A 16,750-nucleotide genomic window follows, 5' to 3' on the forward strand; every position below is an offset into this window, starting at 1 on the left:
CGCATCCAAGACTAAGGATGCTATAACTCGTCTGTACTCAACAGTCATCAGCCCGCTAACAGATTACAACGCTCCCTTTTGCATGTTCCTTAGCAGACACCTGCCGCAGCTGGGGAGACCACAGAGGTTTCTCACCAAGAAAATTCAGGGCCTCCAAAACATGACATACATGGAAAAACTGAAAACCCTGCACTCTGTGTCCTACAGGCTGCTGAGAGGCAACTTGCACTTGGCCTATACAGCAGTCTCTGACCCTGCCCTAATGGAAATGCTAAACATCAGCAAATCAAATGGGACAAGAGTCCCTCTCCAGGAATCTTAACCTAGCATGAAACATTAACAGAACATGCTGGACAGACTAGATACATCGCCTAGAGATTGTTGCTCCTCTGGAATAAACTCCAAATTCATGTGAAGCAAAGCTTCTCAATGACCCTATTCAAGCAAAACCTAGATAATTGGATGGGAGAACATAAATTCACCCCAGAGGTGGCACCCATGTCTTTCAAGGACAGGAGCAGTCAGTAATGATCATAGACTCACTCTGAGAATGACCATCTAACCAAGGTCAGGGAACATGTGTATAATATGGCTAGGTTTGTAAAGGCTTTAGGGCCATTAGCCTAGTAACCTCCTATGATCCTATGAACCTCTATGCATATGAACACCTAAGGCCATACCAGTGTTTCTGCTGCAGGACATCTGAATGATGAGGTCTTTACTGTTGCAATCACGGTATTAAAAATAAACCTCCACTAGCTACAGACATTTTAATATTTAGCCTTTCATCTGAACTCAGTGCAGCATAAGTGGATTGTATGGCCATACTTGGGGAAGCTAAAAGCAAGGCTGCTATCCATACCCATTAGGGTTTGTACAAAATATCCTAAACAACACCCAAATCCAAATGGAAACCAGTCACTAAATCATTTATCTAAGTTTCCAAAGTTTAGCCAAACAATATATGCGTGCGTCTATACTTACACACACGATAGGCATATACAAGTATACACAAAAGCATAGCATGCATTCATAGGCATACACATACATACTCACAAGAAAACTATGAAACATTTCACCAGGACTAAATATTTAGTGGTTGGCATCATCTAAACAGACATTTCATTGAGTCTTAGACTTTAGGAACAGCTTCACAATCTTTACCTGTAAGATTCTTGACCTTGTTCCAAACCAAAAGATTAATTTTATTATGTTTAAAAGTTTCCATTAATTTCTAAGCAGATCAAAGCTTTACATTTTTCTGTGAGCACTAATTCGAGGGAAAACAAAACGCTTCCCTTACATGGAGTTTGGCTGCAAATCAAACACGTCAGTGCTGCAGCATTCTTTGGGACATTCTTCCCTTTTATTCCTTTCATTTAAGAATCGTTCATTCATTCAGGACTGGAGGAACAATCCACGGATCAATGCATTGCTGCAGGCAACTCGCTGGGTGCTGTGTACACAGGGACATCAATACCATCACCGACAAGTTGAAATCGTGAGATGCTGAAGAGACATTAGTGTGGGAAAGCTGATGGACAACATCCCACAACAACAGTATCTCTTTTAACACTTTGCCTGTGCAGAGGGGACTGTGAGCAAACCCGTGCTGGGGCTACTTTTACACATCCTGCCATTCTACGGATGCGCATTTTTTGTAAGCAGACTGTCTCAACGGTCAGCAGAGAAAGTCTATAAGCAAGAGACTTGCAAAAAGTCTCACGGTTTTCCCCAAAACTCCAGCAGACACATGGACTTAAAACAACAGACCTGCACTGCGGACTCACCAGAAAGGATTATTGAGAACCCGTTAAAATAGTTACTTTCCCAAAGATAGAAATCGTGTTTATAACTGGTACCTCACGGTTTTTGTTGAAGTGGAGAATCTGTATTTTGTGTTTTGGGACCTCACCGAAGGACCGACTTCCTAGTAAGAACTGGTGCTGACTGACAGCTCGATCCCGGGCGTGGAGCCCGGATTGCCTCAATGTTTGGTAAAGGTCGTCCATCAGCTGGTACCGGAAGACTTTCCCCTGTTCCCGACAGGACACCTCATAACCTTCTCCCAGAATGCAACATTGCACTATTAGGATGCAAAGGAGCAGGGAAGTCAGGTGAGAGCTGAGTTAGGGGTTCCACCTCTCCAGGTGCTCACAGATGGCCATTTCTTACTGGAACCTAGTAAAGTTTATTGCAGACTATATCACGTCTTCACTCAGGAGAAAACACGTTTACCTAATTATTACCAAAATAGTCTGTTGTGGAGCTGTTTCTATATTTGTATCCCATCAGGGTGCTATGGTGTGGTATAAGCACGTGTTTTAAAGAAAAGTCAGCAATGTTTTGACCTAAAATATGAGAACATTTCCATTATTCATTGACTTCACCGCCAGTGAATAACTGATGTGTTAGCAAAAGCTGTTGGGAATGAGCCCTTCGAAATACTTTCAGACTCGTATAACCTGAGAAAGTACCCTGTGGCGATAATGGAGAGCACTGGACAGCGCGTAGGTGCAAATCCAGAATACCGAATGACGTGGTTACGCATGTCCAGTGTTCTCCATTATCCCCTGAAACTGTTACTGTCACCAAGGATGTAGACATGATTACTTCTTGTACTTTGTTTAGGGTTACCACCTGTCCCACTTTGCGAAGGACAGTCCCTCTTTGGGCAGTTGTGTCCTGCAAAAAAACGGCAAATGTCCTGAGATTTTAGGACAAAATTATTTCCTGTAGTTTATGTAATAGTTGCGTAAAATAGTTGTATTGTATCTGAAACACCTAAATGTTATAAGAAACAGAATAAGCAACTAAATTGTTACAAGAATAAGCTTTTATTTAGGCAAAAATGTGAAGTTCTACCCTGTGTACTGACCGTGGTTATGTTTCGACCTGCAAAATCTGACGTTTGTACCAAAAATGTCCCACTTTGGGCATTTGAAAAGGTGGCAACCCTAACTTTGTTGAGTCTTTTTTTTTCGGAGCATCACATCAGTATATCTACAACTCTGTAAATAAATGCCTCCAATAACAGACGCAATATTGCTAATCTAAAAACAATGTCTTTGATAGTTTTATGGGGGAACCGCTGGAAATGTCATGCACGTTTATTAAGTGCTTGGGGGGCAGCATTTTGAGTGATGTGTCCATTCTAACTGATAGGTGTCCAACGGGATAGTACTAAGAGTTTGCGAGTACAAAACGGAAATTGCTTACTGCCACTAAATACGAATAAAAGTAAAAGGCTTTACATTATTGCCGAGCATATCTCTCCGCTGTCCGTGACATTAGTCCGAAAAATTCTTAACACTGAATTTGTTACTTGCCATTCAGATGCGGAACCCCAGCTGTCCAGATTTTCGTGGGATGTTCGAATTTTTGCATCATATTTTTTCTGTTCTTAAATTTGTGGTTTTCTAGCAAATGACTGAGAAATTAAGTCACTAATTACATAGTTTAAGTTGAACACTTCCCATCCTTCAGAAAATGCATGCTAACACAAAATCTACTATTCTATCAACTTTCTAAGTTTACAACAACAATATTTAAATTATTTCCCCGACTTTGGACCTTCGTCCATTATTATTTAAGGGTTTGCCCAGATTTCTGGCGTTGTTTGAGCGGTATGTGTGGAACAGTGAGAAACATGGACTTTTTAATACTCAAAATGAGTAACATTTTTCATTATGAGATCACCTGAGCAGTATGATTAACAACAATGTTTTTTCAACCATTATTTTTAGCTTTGCTCCTATTTATTGAGCAAAGAAGATGAAAGCTATATGGCCCAGAAGACGTACAGCAACAGACGATATGCAACTGCCGTAATGTTCTATGAGCTACCCAGAACATTGGTGCGCAGCTGCTCTCCATCATCGCCAATGGTACAGACAGTAGCTGTCCTGTTAGCCATCTATGCTGTTAAATATCACAAAGTCTATTCTCACCCAGTTCCTGCTGCTGTAGTACCACCACACAAAAATTAATAGTCTGCTATCTTTGGTCACATCTCAGTTCCTGACTGGTGTCCTCCGAGTGGAGAAAGACGTTCCTTGTCATGTTTTCTCGTTGTATCCCCTTCCCCTCCCATTTGTAACGCAAAATTGTAGGCTGTTTAGTGGCAGACTTTTACATTTTTAACAAATTTGAAAGTTTTTCTTCTCTATCAATGGTCAGTTTAAAGACGTATTTAACTAGAAAAGGGTGGGCCCCGACCTAAAACCCATGGGTAACTTTACTTAAGTTAAATTATGGCACACTTTAAATCCACGGTATCCGGACTACTTCGTTGATCCCTAAGTGGAAACCCATAAGCTCAGTAGAAGCCCTCTACAACTTTGCAGCCTCATAACAAAGCAGCAAATTGTTAACATACAGTACTAAAAAAATATAAAAAAGCACCTTACTAAAACTGCTCTGAATCCCAGCAGCGGACGTAGCAACAATATGACAATACAGTGCCGTACAGAATAACATATCTTTTAGCAGCAGTTATTAAAAATGACAATAATCAATTTAAAGCAAATACATATTATAATTAAAAGAAACATTATAGAAGGTGTATGTCAGTGAGAATTAAACTCAAAAGTATCTCTGACTGGTCACTAGGTGTATCATTTAATGTGTAATGAAGTGATAATGTTCTAAACAACATAATTGTTAAAAACTGTTGAGTCTAACTAGTAGAATGGTTGCTGTGTTAAGGTCACACTCACATCTCTGAAGTAATTCAGCTTTTTCTGTGCTGCTATTTACTTCCTAGGTAGATGAATTTCAGGACTGCAGAAATAGTCACATGAATATTATCAAATTGACCAAAATGTTTGACTTGTAATTTAACTTTTCATTGAAGACTGAACACATAACATCCATTTGTTGCTACTGTCACGTATGGTATGTCTTGTTGGAAAGAAACCCATTGAAGGGCTGACTCATTAATTCTGTCCAAGTCCTGTCTTCAGTAGTTAGAGCAAACTTAGACTATGGTGATAGTGAGGCTTGGTTGGGGTTTGGTGGTGGTGGTTTAGGGGGCTGGTTGCCTTTTGCACTGAAATTCTGATTTCTGTATGGTTGAGTTTCAGATGTCAGTATGTTTTACAGACAGCTTGTTTCTATCTAGTTCGCCTTCTTTGAAGCAGTCTTCGCTGAGCGATTTGAATGGATTTTACATTCATTTGTTATCCAATATCAACTTTATTTATTCTATTGAGGATCATGAGGTAGCTGCAGTCAATCTTAACAAACATTGGGAATAAGGCAGAAGAGTAATTCTGGACAGGACAGTGGACCATCACAAGATCTACATTTATTAATGCACCCCATATGCACATACTGGTAGTTTTGAGGACTGCCAGTTCATCTTAAAGAATGTTTTTGGGATGTGAACTAAAATTATGGAGCCCCGTTAAGGGGAAAAAAAAGCATGCTCATAGGGAGGCCATGAAGACTACACACAGAAGGCACCCCAGCTAGAAACCAAATTGCAGTATAAAGAGCTGTGAAGTAGCAGTGTTAATCACTGCACCACTATGGAAGGATTTTGTAAATAACAATTTGGTGTTACTTTGGTGAAGGGTACCGACAGTCAAAATTTCATTTTTTTATGATAATGACTTAAAAAAAATCAAATTTTTTCTTAGGATTTCCCCCCTGTAAAACATGAGTATAGAGTGACTCCCCTGTAAAATATGAACCTAGAGTAAGTTATGTGTGAGGAAGCTAAGGAAACAGTCACATCACCTTCAAAATATGTAGTGTGGTCAGTAAATGGGTGAACACTGTGAGTATGTTTACATCATGTGAACATAAAGCTGTATTTATATCTTTTTGGGCATCTTTGGACTGTGGTTCTTCGAGGCCTTCTGAACTGCTTAGATTTTGTTCTGGTTTAAGTGTTGAAGTTAAGTGTTGAAGTCTGCTTTCCCATTTTCTTTTTGTTTTTTTTTTTTTTTTTTTGTGTCAGGAAAATCACATTTAACCTTGTATCTGGGTAACTATAAACAGACCTGTTAGGCTATAGTTCACACTCAGTTAGCTTGTAGTCTAAGCCTAAAGTGGATAAACATGAATCTAGCCAGAGTTCGGTAAGAAATCAGAAGCATCTTTTCTATTTAGTCCTATGGTAAATGAGCTGGTGGACTGAACTATTGAAACAAGATCCAAAAGAGGCTAATCACATTTCCATTTGTATATATGTGCCAGAGATAAAAGGTGCACTCATAGGCCATGTTTGATCATAACCCTGGGTGTCTATTCATCAAAGGAGATACATTGTTTCAAGTGTAATGGACAGCACCATCCAGCCTGAACATCTGGGTCTTCTCACACCTTCTTTCTTAGTTTGATTCAGTGCTGCTATACTGAGAATTTGGGGTGTCTTGTTATTAATTCATAAACTAGGACACATGCCGCATGGAAAAAAAAAACAGTTCATGTGGCTGATTTGGATACTGCTTCTGTTTAGGTTCTTTATTTGTGCTTCCATGTAATGCTAAAACATATACTCATATTTCTGGTCTTGGGCTAAAGGACATTCAGCAATATAGAGAACAGCCTGGACTAAATACAGAGTGAGCTCCCAAAACCCTATGCTCCGCTGAAAACATACACATTTTCCTGAAGATAAATGTTTTAGTTTTGTTCTAGCATTGAATGCAGGGAAAATTAGTATAAAAGGAAAATAAATACAATTTCTACAAACTGCAGATAAAATACAACACTGCTACATCAAGAATGCCAGTAAAAAAACCCCCACAAATATTCAGAAAATTTACATTAGAAAAACATTGCCTATGGACTTATAATGAAGCAGATTGAAACTGATAGCTGACCTAATGTATTTTTATTTATTTATGTATTTATTTATTTAATAAATTTGTCACCGGGATAGTCTGACTGGGCAAACAGATGCTCCTTTTCAGTGGAGGCCCGGGTAGAAAAGCTCCACAGTGGTTAACATTTAAAGAGATAACATGTAGGTATTTAAAACAGTATGTTACGAAAATATATAAATATAGAAAGAATTTATAAAAGTATACATACATATACATACATGGATTCACATTATATCCTCAAAATACTGAAATGTCAAAATTCAGTATTTCGAAGCTATAAAGTCGAATCTTTAAAACATAGAAAACTCAGAAGTGCGAAATTCAAAATCTCGCACACTGGAGATTTTGAATTTTGCGCTACTACTGCAAACACACACCATCCTCCCCACACACAAACACAAGCTCACTACTACCCCTGCACCCCCCACACCCCCCTACTTAAATATTCTAACTCTGAGGTCACACTACACACAAATACACACAACACCGCCACACAAGCTACATTCTGCTCGCACACACACACATCACAGCAAGAAAACACACTAACACACATCACAGCCTCTGCCCAAAACCCTTAACACACATCACAGCCCCTACCTAAAACCCTTAACACACATCACAGCCCCTACCCAAAACCCTTAACACACATCACAGCCCCTCACAAAACCCTTAACACACATCACAGCCCCTACCCAAAACCCTTAACACACATCACAGCCCCTACCCAAAACCCTTAACACACATCACAGCCCCTACCCAAAACCCTTAACACACATCACAGCCCCCACCCAAAACCCTTAACACACATCACAGCCCCTACCCAAAACCCTTAACACACATCACAGCCCCTACGCAAAACCCTTAACACACATCACAGCCCCACCCAAAACCCTTAACACACATCACAGCCCCTACCCAAAACCCTTAACACACATCACAGCCCCTCATGAAACCCTTAACACACATCACAGCCCCTACCCAAAACCCTTAACACACATCACAGCCCCTACCAAAACCCTTAACACACATCACAGCCCCTACCCAAAACCCTTAACACACATCACAGCCCTTACCCAAAACCCTTAACACACATCACAGCCCCTACCCAAAACCCTTAACACACATCACAGCCCCTACCCAAAACCCTTAACACACATCACAGCCCCTACCCAAAACCCTTAACACACATCACAGCCCCTACCCAAAACCCTTAACACACATCACAGCCCCTTCCCAAAACGCTTAACACACATCACAGGCCCTACCCCAAACTCTTAACACACATCACAGCCCCTACCCAAAACCCTTAACACACATCACAGCCCCTACCCAAAACCATTAACACACATCACAGCCCCTACCCAAAACCTTTAACACACATCACAGCCCCTACCCAAAACCCTTAACACACATCACAGCCCCTACCCAAAACCCTTAACACACATCACAGCCCCTACCCAAAACCCTTAAAACAAACACACACACAGACACACCCACACAGTAGCTAAAATTATTTACAAGACTGACGCTTAGACATACAATATGCAGTATGTTTTTCAATATGTATTTCGAATTATGGCAGGTAGCACTGACAAAAAAGAGTTAGGCAGAAGATGATAAGGGGGGAGGATGGAGTAGTGGAAAAGACATGAACGAGTTTGACTGAAAAGGGTGAGTTCTGGGAAGTTACAGGCAGAGTTTGGGTAAGGACTTAACCAGGAGTGGAGCATAAGCATAGCCATGTATCAGATAGTTGTTGCTTCAGCTGATTTTTGAATAATTTAGCATTTTCAGTTTGTCTAGGAGCTCAGGGTATAGCATTTCAAATGTCTGTGGTGCAGGAGGAGGGCAGTGTGTCTTCAGCAGAGGTCTTGGACTTGTTTACAGTTACTAACAGCTTGTCAATAGGCCATAGTGGTCTGGTGTGTTATACTGCTAGAGCACATTAATTATGCTTGGACATTTTTTGGGGGGTATAGGAGTTTGTGGGTGGTCACTAATTGTGAGTGAGTTAGAGTGTCATAGCTCAAGCCACTGAAGTTGCTTTAGGGACATGCAGTGGTGAGTTCAGTTGCTGTCGTTTGAGGTGAATTCTGCTATTTTGTTGTAACACTGGTCTAGTGAAGAGAGTGAGGTGGAATGCAGGTTGTTGAGTATGGGGTGGGGGTGGCATAAAGAAGGGAAGTGAGAAGGAAAGAAGGTGCTATGGTTGTTCCAGCTATGTCTGTTAAGTACATTTTGGTCTTGTAGAGTGTCCACAGTTTTTGGTGAATTCTTATTAATGCCTGGGTTACGTGGTGGTCAAAATTAAGATTGTCATCAGTGATGAGGAGGTGATGGCAAATTGCTGTTTCTGGGGAGCTAGCTGCTTTGGGGTGAAAAGGATCAGTTTTGTTTTTTTGGAATTTAATAGTAATTGTGAGTCTGTTAGTCGTGCCTCAACAGAAGTAAGGGGTTCTGTAGTTGTCATTTTTCCATTTGATGCCTGCATCCTGTCTGAGACATTGTTATGAAACCAGAGTAATTATGATGAGACTAAGCATGATGAAGACAGTTTAAGTAATAATTTCTGATGGGATATGGTGTCAAATGCTGTGGACAGATCCGAGAATATTACTGAGACTGAGTTACCATTATTACTGTTTTGGTTGACTGCAGTGATAAGGTTTAGAAGTGCAGTTCTAGTGCAGAAGCCATGCTGGGTTGGACTGAGAATGTTGTCGGTAATAATGTTGAGGACTTGTCTATAAATGCACTTTTAAAGTATCTTTGACAGAAGAGATAAGATGGCTATAGGCCTGTAGTTTCTTAGGTTCATAGGTAAGTACTAGGCTATCGGCTCTAGGGCCTATACAAGCCCAGCCAAAAAGGTACCCTGGCTTTTGCCACCCAAGAAAATTATTTTCCTGTGCCAGTCGAGCAGAGCCACAGAAGTGATCCCGGGGGTGAATTTCCTATTTCCCATCCAATCATCAAGATTTTTCTTGAAGAGTGCTAATGAGGAGCTTTGTATGATATAGATAGGTAGTTTATTCCAGAGTATGGGAAGTCTCTGGGACAGGAATCTATCCGTCCGGCATGTTCTGTTTATTGTGGTGACAAGGTTTAGGTCCCTAGAGCATGTAGCTTGGAGGGACTGGGATTTCTTTCAGTGGAGCATGTCCAACAGCTCTGGGCTTGACATAGCTTTGTATGTTAGGCAGATATCACCTCTGAGTAGGCGATATGCGACAGAGTAAAGCTGGAGTTTTTTGAGACGGTCTGCATAGGGCATCTGTTTGAGGCCAGTAATCCTCTTTGTGAGGTATTTCTGCAGCCTTTCCAGTTGTTGTAGATGTCTTGTGAGGTACATACCAAAATGGACATTGTACTCTATAATGGGTCTAATGAGTGATGAGTAGAGGGGAACAATGACATATTTTTTTCTGGATGAGAAACCTTTTGTGATGAGGTGCGCCATGTAGAAGGATTTCCTGACTACTGTGGTGATGTGATTATCAAAGGAGAGACTACTGTCCACCTGGGTCCCAAGGTCTCTTATCACACTTTCAGTGTTAAGTATACTATTGCCTATGTTGTAGTACATGGGTACAGAGTTTTTACCAAAGGGGATGACAATGCACTTTTTGGCATTGAGCTTGAGGCCATGGCTTTGACACCAGGCATCTGTCTTATTGAGGCCCTTTTGTAGGATGTCCACATCATTAGGAGTTTCGATTATGGCTCCTAGTTTGCAATAATCTGTGAACTTCATTAGCCAAAGACCTTCTGTGTTAGCCTGTACTTCAGAGAAGTAGATACCAAACAGGAGAGGACCCAGGACTGAACCCTGTGGTACTCCACTTTTCACTGGTCTGAAGTCAGATTTGGAGTCTGCTACTTTCACAGTGTGGGTTCTGTCAGTGAGCCAGTTGGCAATCCATCTTGTAACATAGGGATTTATACCTAGTTTAGTGAGTTTGTCTATAATTCCAGAGTGGGGGATGGTGTCAAAAGCCTTGGCAAGATCTAGATAGGCTGTGTGAACCACCTTACCCTCATCTACGGCTTTGGTGACTGCTTCAAAGAAGTCTATCAGGTTTAGAAGACATGATCTGCCTTTTACAAACATGAACTGGGTAGGGTCCAGAGTTTGGAGATTACCAATGTCTTTGTTTATAAGTTCCATGATGATACGTTCCATAGCCTTGCAGACTAGGCTCATCAGGCTAATGGGGCGGTAACTCCTGGGGTCTGTGGTGGCTCCCCCCCTTGTGGAGTGGGATAACCATCACTGTGTGCCATTCAGCGGGCACAAAGCCTAAGGTGAGGCTATGACTGAACATGGTACTTAGGTGGGGTGCCAGTTTGTTCTGTAGTTCATGTAGAACGCAGCCTGGGATGTTGTCTGGTCCCATGGATGCTGTGTTCTTGGCTTTGGAGATTGTGGTGTTTACCTGTGCAGCCGTGATTACAGGAATGTTGCATTTTTCTGGTATAGAGATAAGCCCTTTAGGGGGTGAGAGGGGGGTAAAGTTAGCACTGAACCTATCTGCCAGGATGTTGGCAATATCGGTTGGTTCTGTATATTTAGTGCCATTGTGCTGTAGATCAGAGCAAATATGAGTGTTGCCATTGAGATTCTTGACATAGCTGTAGAATGCTTTGTGGTTGTCTTTGGAATCAGTGGCGATTTTATTTTCAAAACTGGCTTTGGAGGATTTTATGAGAGATATCAGCTTCTTGCTGAGGCTGACCAGATAGTTCCTCCCATCTTGGGATTTTACTCTTTTTTGCAACAGCTTCTTCCTTCTGTTGTAAAGTTTGTTTATGGCAGGGGACCACCAGATTGGCTTCCTTTTTTTGGAGGATAGCGTCTTGGTTCTGTTTGGGATAGCACGATCCATGCACTCGTGTAAGTTCTTATAAAGTGCAATTGTGTAGGATTCAGTAGTCGTAACTGTATTGTCCATCTGCATGGGTGCCATAAAGTTCACTACTTCTGTCTTAAGCAGCATGACGTTGGCTATGGAGAAATGTTTTACCATGGTTTCCTTAATGGGGGGTGGGGGCATGTTGTGGAAATCTAGGGTGATTAGCTTATGGTCGGATCGGACCAATGAGGCGTTGACTTCAGGTGTGGAACACGGGTCACTCATAATGGTAATGACTAGATCTAGGATATTGTTGCCCCTGGTGGAGGTGTGGATAAGTTGATCCAGGGCATTGGAGTTTATGAATTCCAGAAAGTGTTGAGTGGAGGAGTTGGTACATGAGTAGTTTTCCCAGTTAATGGTGGGGTAGTTGAAATTGCCCATTATTAGGGTGTTTGGTTGAACCCTAATATTTTCCAGTATATCATGAAAAGAGGAATGGGAATCCTGGGGCATGGTGGGGGATCTGTAGCAAGTTACAATTTGGATTGCAGTTTTGCCCAGAGTTAATTGCACTTGAATAACCTCGGATGCATTATGCTGAGCAACTAGACTGGAGGTGTGGATATCCTTAATGAATATGGACACACCTCCGCCTTTGGTGTTCCAGTCCAGGTTACATGGCCGAAAAGTGTGGTATGAGGTATAGCCTGGTAGTGCAGGGTACGCTCTGGAGCCTTGAACCAGGTCTCAGTCACTGCACAGATATTGATGTTCTCCATTTTAAGGAGTGCCTTGAGTGAGTGCATTTTGAGATTTAGACTTCTAGCATTGAGTAGCATCACCCTCAGTTTTTGCTTGCCTGTTCCTGTTACAGTGGTGAATTTGTCATTTGAACCTTGCCTAAAAAAGGAACTATAGGGGCAGCAAGAACCTTATACAGTATCTGGAATCCCAGAGGTGGCAGGTGCAGGCCATCTCTGGCAAAGCATCGTGGTCTGTCGACCATGTCATCCCAGGCAGACAGATACTGGATCCCTTTGGAATGACACCAGAAGCTTAGCCAATTGTTGAAGTCAATCATTTTGTCCTTGTACTGCGGTATCATTCTGGGTGATGGCAGAATGCTACTCAGAGCTAGGGTCATACCTGCCTGGGCTACAAGATCAGAGAGCTCTTCCATGTCTCTTTTCATGTAGTCCAGGGAGGTACATCTCAGATTGTTCACACCAACATGGACAATGACAGAGTTATATTTGTACTTGTTATGGCGTGACCTGAGTGCATGGGTTATGTGGCAGATCCTGGCACCCGATAGGCAGCTGACAGTAACGTTCTCCTTGTTTAGCCTGGTGAGTGGGACATCAGTGTGCCTGACTATAGAGTCACCTATGACTAGTGTGCTGAGTACATTGTTTTGCCTTATTGGCTGTGGTTGAGTGGCACATTGAGTCTGCGGGCTATGTGTCATTTGGGTTGTGTTGGGGGGGGTGGAGGTTGCTTGCATTTCTGCTTTGGAGGTCTCTGTTGCTTGAGCAAATTATTATTGAGAGCCTCTGCGAATGTTTTGTGTTACTATGTGTGGATTTTGGTGGTGTAGATTTAGTGAGACTATGTGATGAGTGTGGTGTGGTGCAAGTGTTTACCTTTTCCTCTTGACTGTCAAGTTCAGTCTTGGTTGGAGAGAGCTTTACGTCCAGTTTGGCTATATAAGTGCATCTCTCACAGGTTGTAGTGTTGGGTGGTAGGAGGAGAGGGTTGTCTGTGTACATGAGGCAATTTCTACATTGCCCCAAGATGCCCAGATTCATCAGATAGACAGGAGAGAACACTGGGAGCTGACTCTTGGACATGCCTGAATAAAAAACTGTTTTCCTCTAGATAAGTGAGGAAAATGAGTACAAGAGCTGTTTTTCTCTAAGCAAGTGAGGAAAGTAAGTACCAAAACTGTTTTCCTCTAGGTAATGAGGAAGGTTGAGTGCTGTAGTAATTAGTAGCTTATTTAGTGCTTGCAACAAGTTCTGAACAAGTGCTGATCACAAATAAGCAAAGTCAAGTGCTAAAACTAAGAATCTGTATCTGGACTAAACTAGTTACAAGAAAGGGGGGAAACAAGTGCAAATGCGGGTTTTAAATCAGAAAGTTGAGAGAGATGGAAAAACTGCCCAAACGGCCAATAACTACAATTTCTGGGCCAGAACCACTCCTTATGTGGTAGATAGGTTACCTAGTGCTTACCACTCCCACTGATAAGCTAGAAGGCTTCCCTCCAACACAGAAAGCTTGGGGGCCTCAGAAGCTTACATACAGTCCTGAATTCAGCAGATCTGAATCTGGACTACACTAGTTACATGAAAGGTAGGAAACAGGCTTAGATTTTTTTTTGTATACAGAAAAGTAGCTAAACAGCAGTAAAACAATTCAAATGCAGTGCAAAGTAGCACACTTGAGTATGTAGCAATGTTAGATCAAACAGTTTAAAAATTCAATTAAATTAAAAATGACTAAAACAAGTGCAGAAGGAGTCTATTAGGTAGAATGAGGTAAAGAGATGGGACTGGGGGAGTGACCCAGATCAAATCTACAAAGCCTCCAAATTTAAACAACAAAACAGGAATAGGGAGAGTGGGTATGGGAAAACCAACACCTCCAGCAGAGATCTGAAAAACTATACAGTGAAGCAAAAATAACAGTGCACAACTCTGAAGTCAGCCAGCAATGATATAAAATTAGTCAAGCAACAATTAACAGTACACAACTCTGAAGTGCCAGAAAAATATACTTAGCTCTGTATATCTCCAGATAGTTTGAAGAGCATATCGATGCCATCGATGGATTTTCCTCCTATATGCAAAGGCAATATATATGGTGTTTTCCAAAGTGTGGGAACATATCCTTCCTTAACTGACCTGCTTATTAGGATTGACACTGTGTAGGACCAGGCTTCTGCTGGCAGTTTAATAAATTCAGCTGGTATTTTATCTGGGTCCAGGGTCACAGGTTTGAGTTTAAGAAGCAGGTTTTTGATCATAGCAGAAGGTACTGGTTTGAAGGTAAAGATTTTTTGGCTACTTTGTGGTTTTATTTGGGGGGATGGTGGTAGGAGTGGGTAGGGTGTTAATAAGAGGGGTAACTGTTTGTATAAAATGAGTGTTGAATTGGTTAGATATATTACTTGCTTGCTACTTAATGTAAGGTAACACTGAATCATTACACTGTTCCAGTTCAGAAAACCAAAGTTAAGTTATTCACTTTTACCAGAGAAATGTCCAGAATTGTGCCTTTGAAATTAATATGAAACTAGAATGCTAAAAAATGCATAGATAAGTAGATAATTGAAATATATAAATGCCTGGGGTGCCATAAATGAAACATGTATTCTGTTGTTGACTAGTGGTTGCCTTACTTGCTGTAAACCTCATTCTCCAAACCCACTGAAATAGGTATTTAATTTTCTGCACTCCAGACCCCTATATATTCCATGGAAGTCATTTTGGGAATGAGTTTCAGGATGAGCGTTGCATCAATTCATTATAAAGCAAGTTCCAATGCTCCTCATTATCAGACGTTTCGTTTCTTAAATCCCAGATCTCCGTATATTCCATGTATCCACATTTTATTTATTTATTTAGTTATTAAGTTTATAGTTCTTTTCCTCATTCATTTTATTCGTGCACTTTAGGACTTTTTTGAGAGAGAGTGTGTGTGTGTGTGTGTGTGTGTGTGTGTGTGTGTGTGTGTGTGTGTGTGTGTGTGTGTGTGTGTGTGTGTGTGTGTGTGTGTGTGTGTGTGTGTGTGTGTGTGTGTGTGTGTGTGTGTGTGTGTGTGTGTGTGTGTGTGTATGTGTGTGATTAGGTATGCAATCATAATAGTACTGTTTGGTTTTCCAAATGGCAGGGGGATACTGATATCAAGTTACCTTAGGTTATGGTATACCACAATATAGGTGCATAAACCAGTGTTTTCCTGAAGTAAGTTTTCTGAGTATTCAGATGTTTTTATATTTAGTGGTGTTTTTTTTTTTTGCATCAGTCTATTTATTTTTGCAGAACCAAATGTTATTTAAAAAGCTTACACCAAAACCATGTTCATAATATCTAAGAAGACCAACAGCTTTTTAATTTCAGTGAAAACAGACTGCTGGAAGACATTCATGTATGCACCAGGGGGTCTCACTGCTGGCCCATAGGCAAAATACTGCTCCCAGACAAAATCATACTGACCCAATTAAAGCATTCAATATTTTGATCTAGCCCTCAGTACAGCAGACTATTAGAATAAAAGCTATGTCTTGTAAGTGATTTGCACAGTAAGGGTGTTAAAAGAAGCATGGCCTGATAACATTGTTTTTTTATGGCATTAACATTTTCCATTCCCACTGGTGTTTTAGATTCTTTGTGGTGGAGTCCTTCATAAGAGCCCCTTTGGTTTAACTTTTAAGTATATAGTGCTCCAGTATGTATGTGTGTGTGTGCAGGGCTGGGGTCAACTTGTGCCCTAGGCAAAAGGTCTCCAAAGCGCCTCCCCCAACATCAAACGGTGCCCCCATCCTAGTTTACCTACACCAGCCAAATTTACTGGAAAAGTGCCCGTACTAGAGTAGCACCCTAGGTGGCCACCTAGTTGGCCTATTACAGAAACAAAAAGTAATGCGACAAATTGATAAACAAAAAAATGTTGGCAGGAACCAACACTGCACACAGCCCGGTAGGAAATAAAAATTTAATGAAAGACTGCTCCTATTACACCACAAGAACAAGTTCACATAAAGCGCTTTTTGTTTCGAAAATGCCCAGACTTCTTCAGATGTTAAACAAAATACACTGAACTGGTTTAAAACACCACTCCATGACGTAAATAATTAATTGATTAAAACACAATTAAATCGCAGTGATCATTTAAAGCAAGTACAGTTTTGGAATGATGCAGCCAGAGCCCAGACCTAAGTCCAATAGAAAATCTGGGGGTTGAGCTGAAGAGGGATATGCACAAGAGATGCCATCTCAGTCTGACAGATTTGGAGCTCTTTTGCAAGGAAGAGTGGGCAAATACTGTCAAGTC

The 16,750-nt window shown here is 41.2% G+C and overlaps 1 protein-coding gene across 2 annotated transcripts in view; it reads left to right on the forward strand.

The window, feature by feature from the left end:
• The first annotated feature begins 1,405 nt into the window (after positions 1-1,405).
• RASL12 (RAS like family 12) overlaps positions 1,406-16,750 on the forward strand; it is a 486,162-nt gene continuing 470,817 nt past the window's right edge. Inside the window, exon 1 of one of the 2 annotated variants that reach the window (XM_044078665.1) lies at positions 1,406-2,117. In XM_044078665.1, the coding sequence (XP_043934600.1) occupies positions 1,991-2,117 (127 nt within the window). In that variant the 5' untranslated portion in view covers positions 1,406-1,990. The remainder of the gene's footprint in view (positions 2,118-16,750) is intronic. The other variant, XM_044078664.1, reaches the window with a different exon arrangement.

This window comes from Protopterus annectens, chromosome 7.part1 (genome assembly GCF_019279795.1).
Source record: "Protopterus annectens isolate FY-2018-M chromosome 7.part1, PAN1.0, whole genome shotgun sequence".
Classification (NCBI taxonomy): domain Eukaryota; kingdom Metazoa; phylum Chordata; order Ceratodontiformes; family Protopteridae; genus Protopterus; species Protopterus annectens.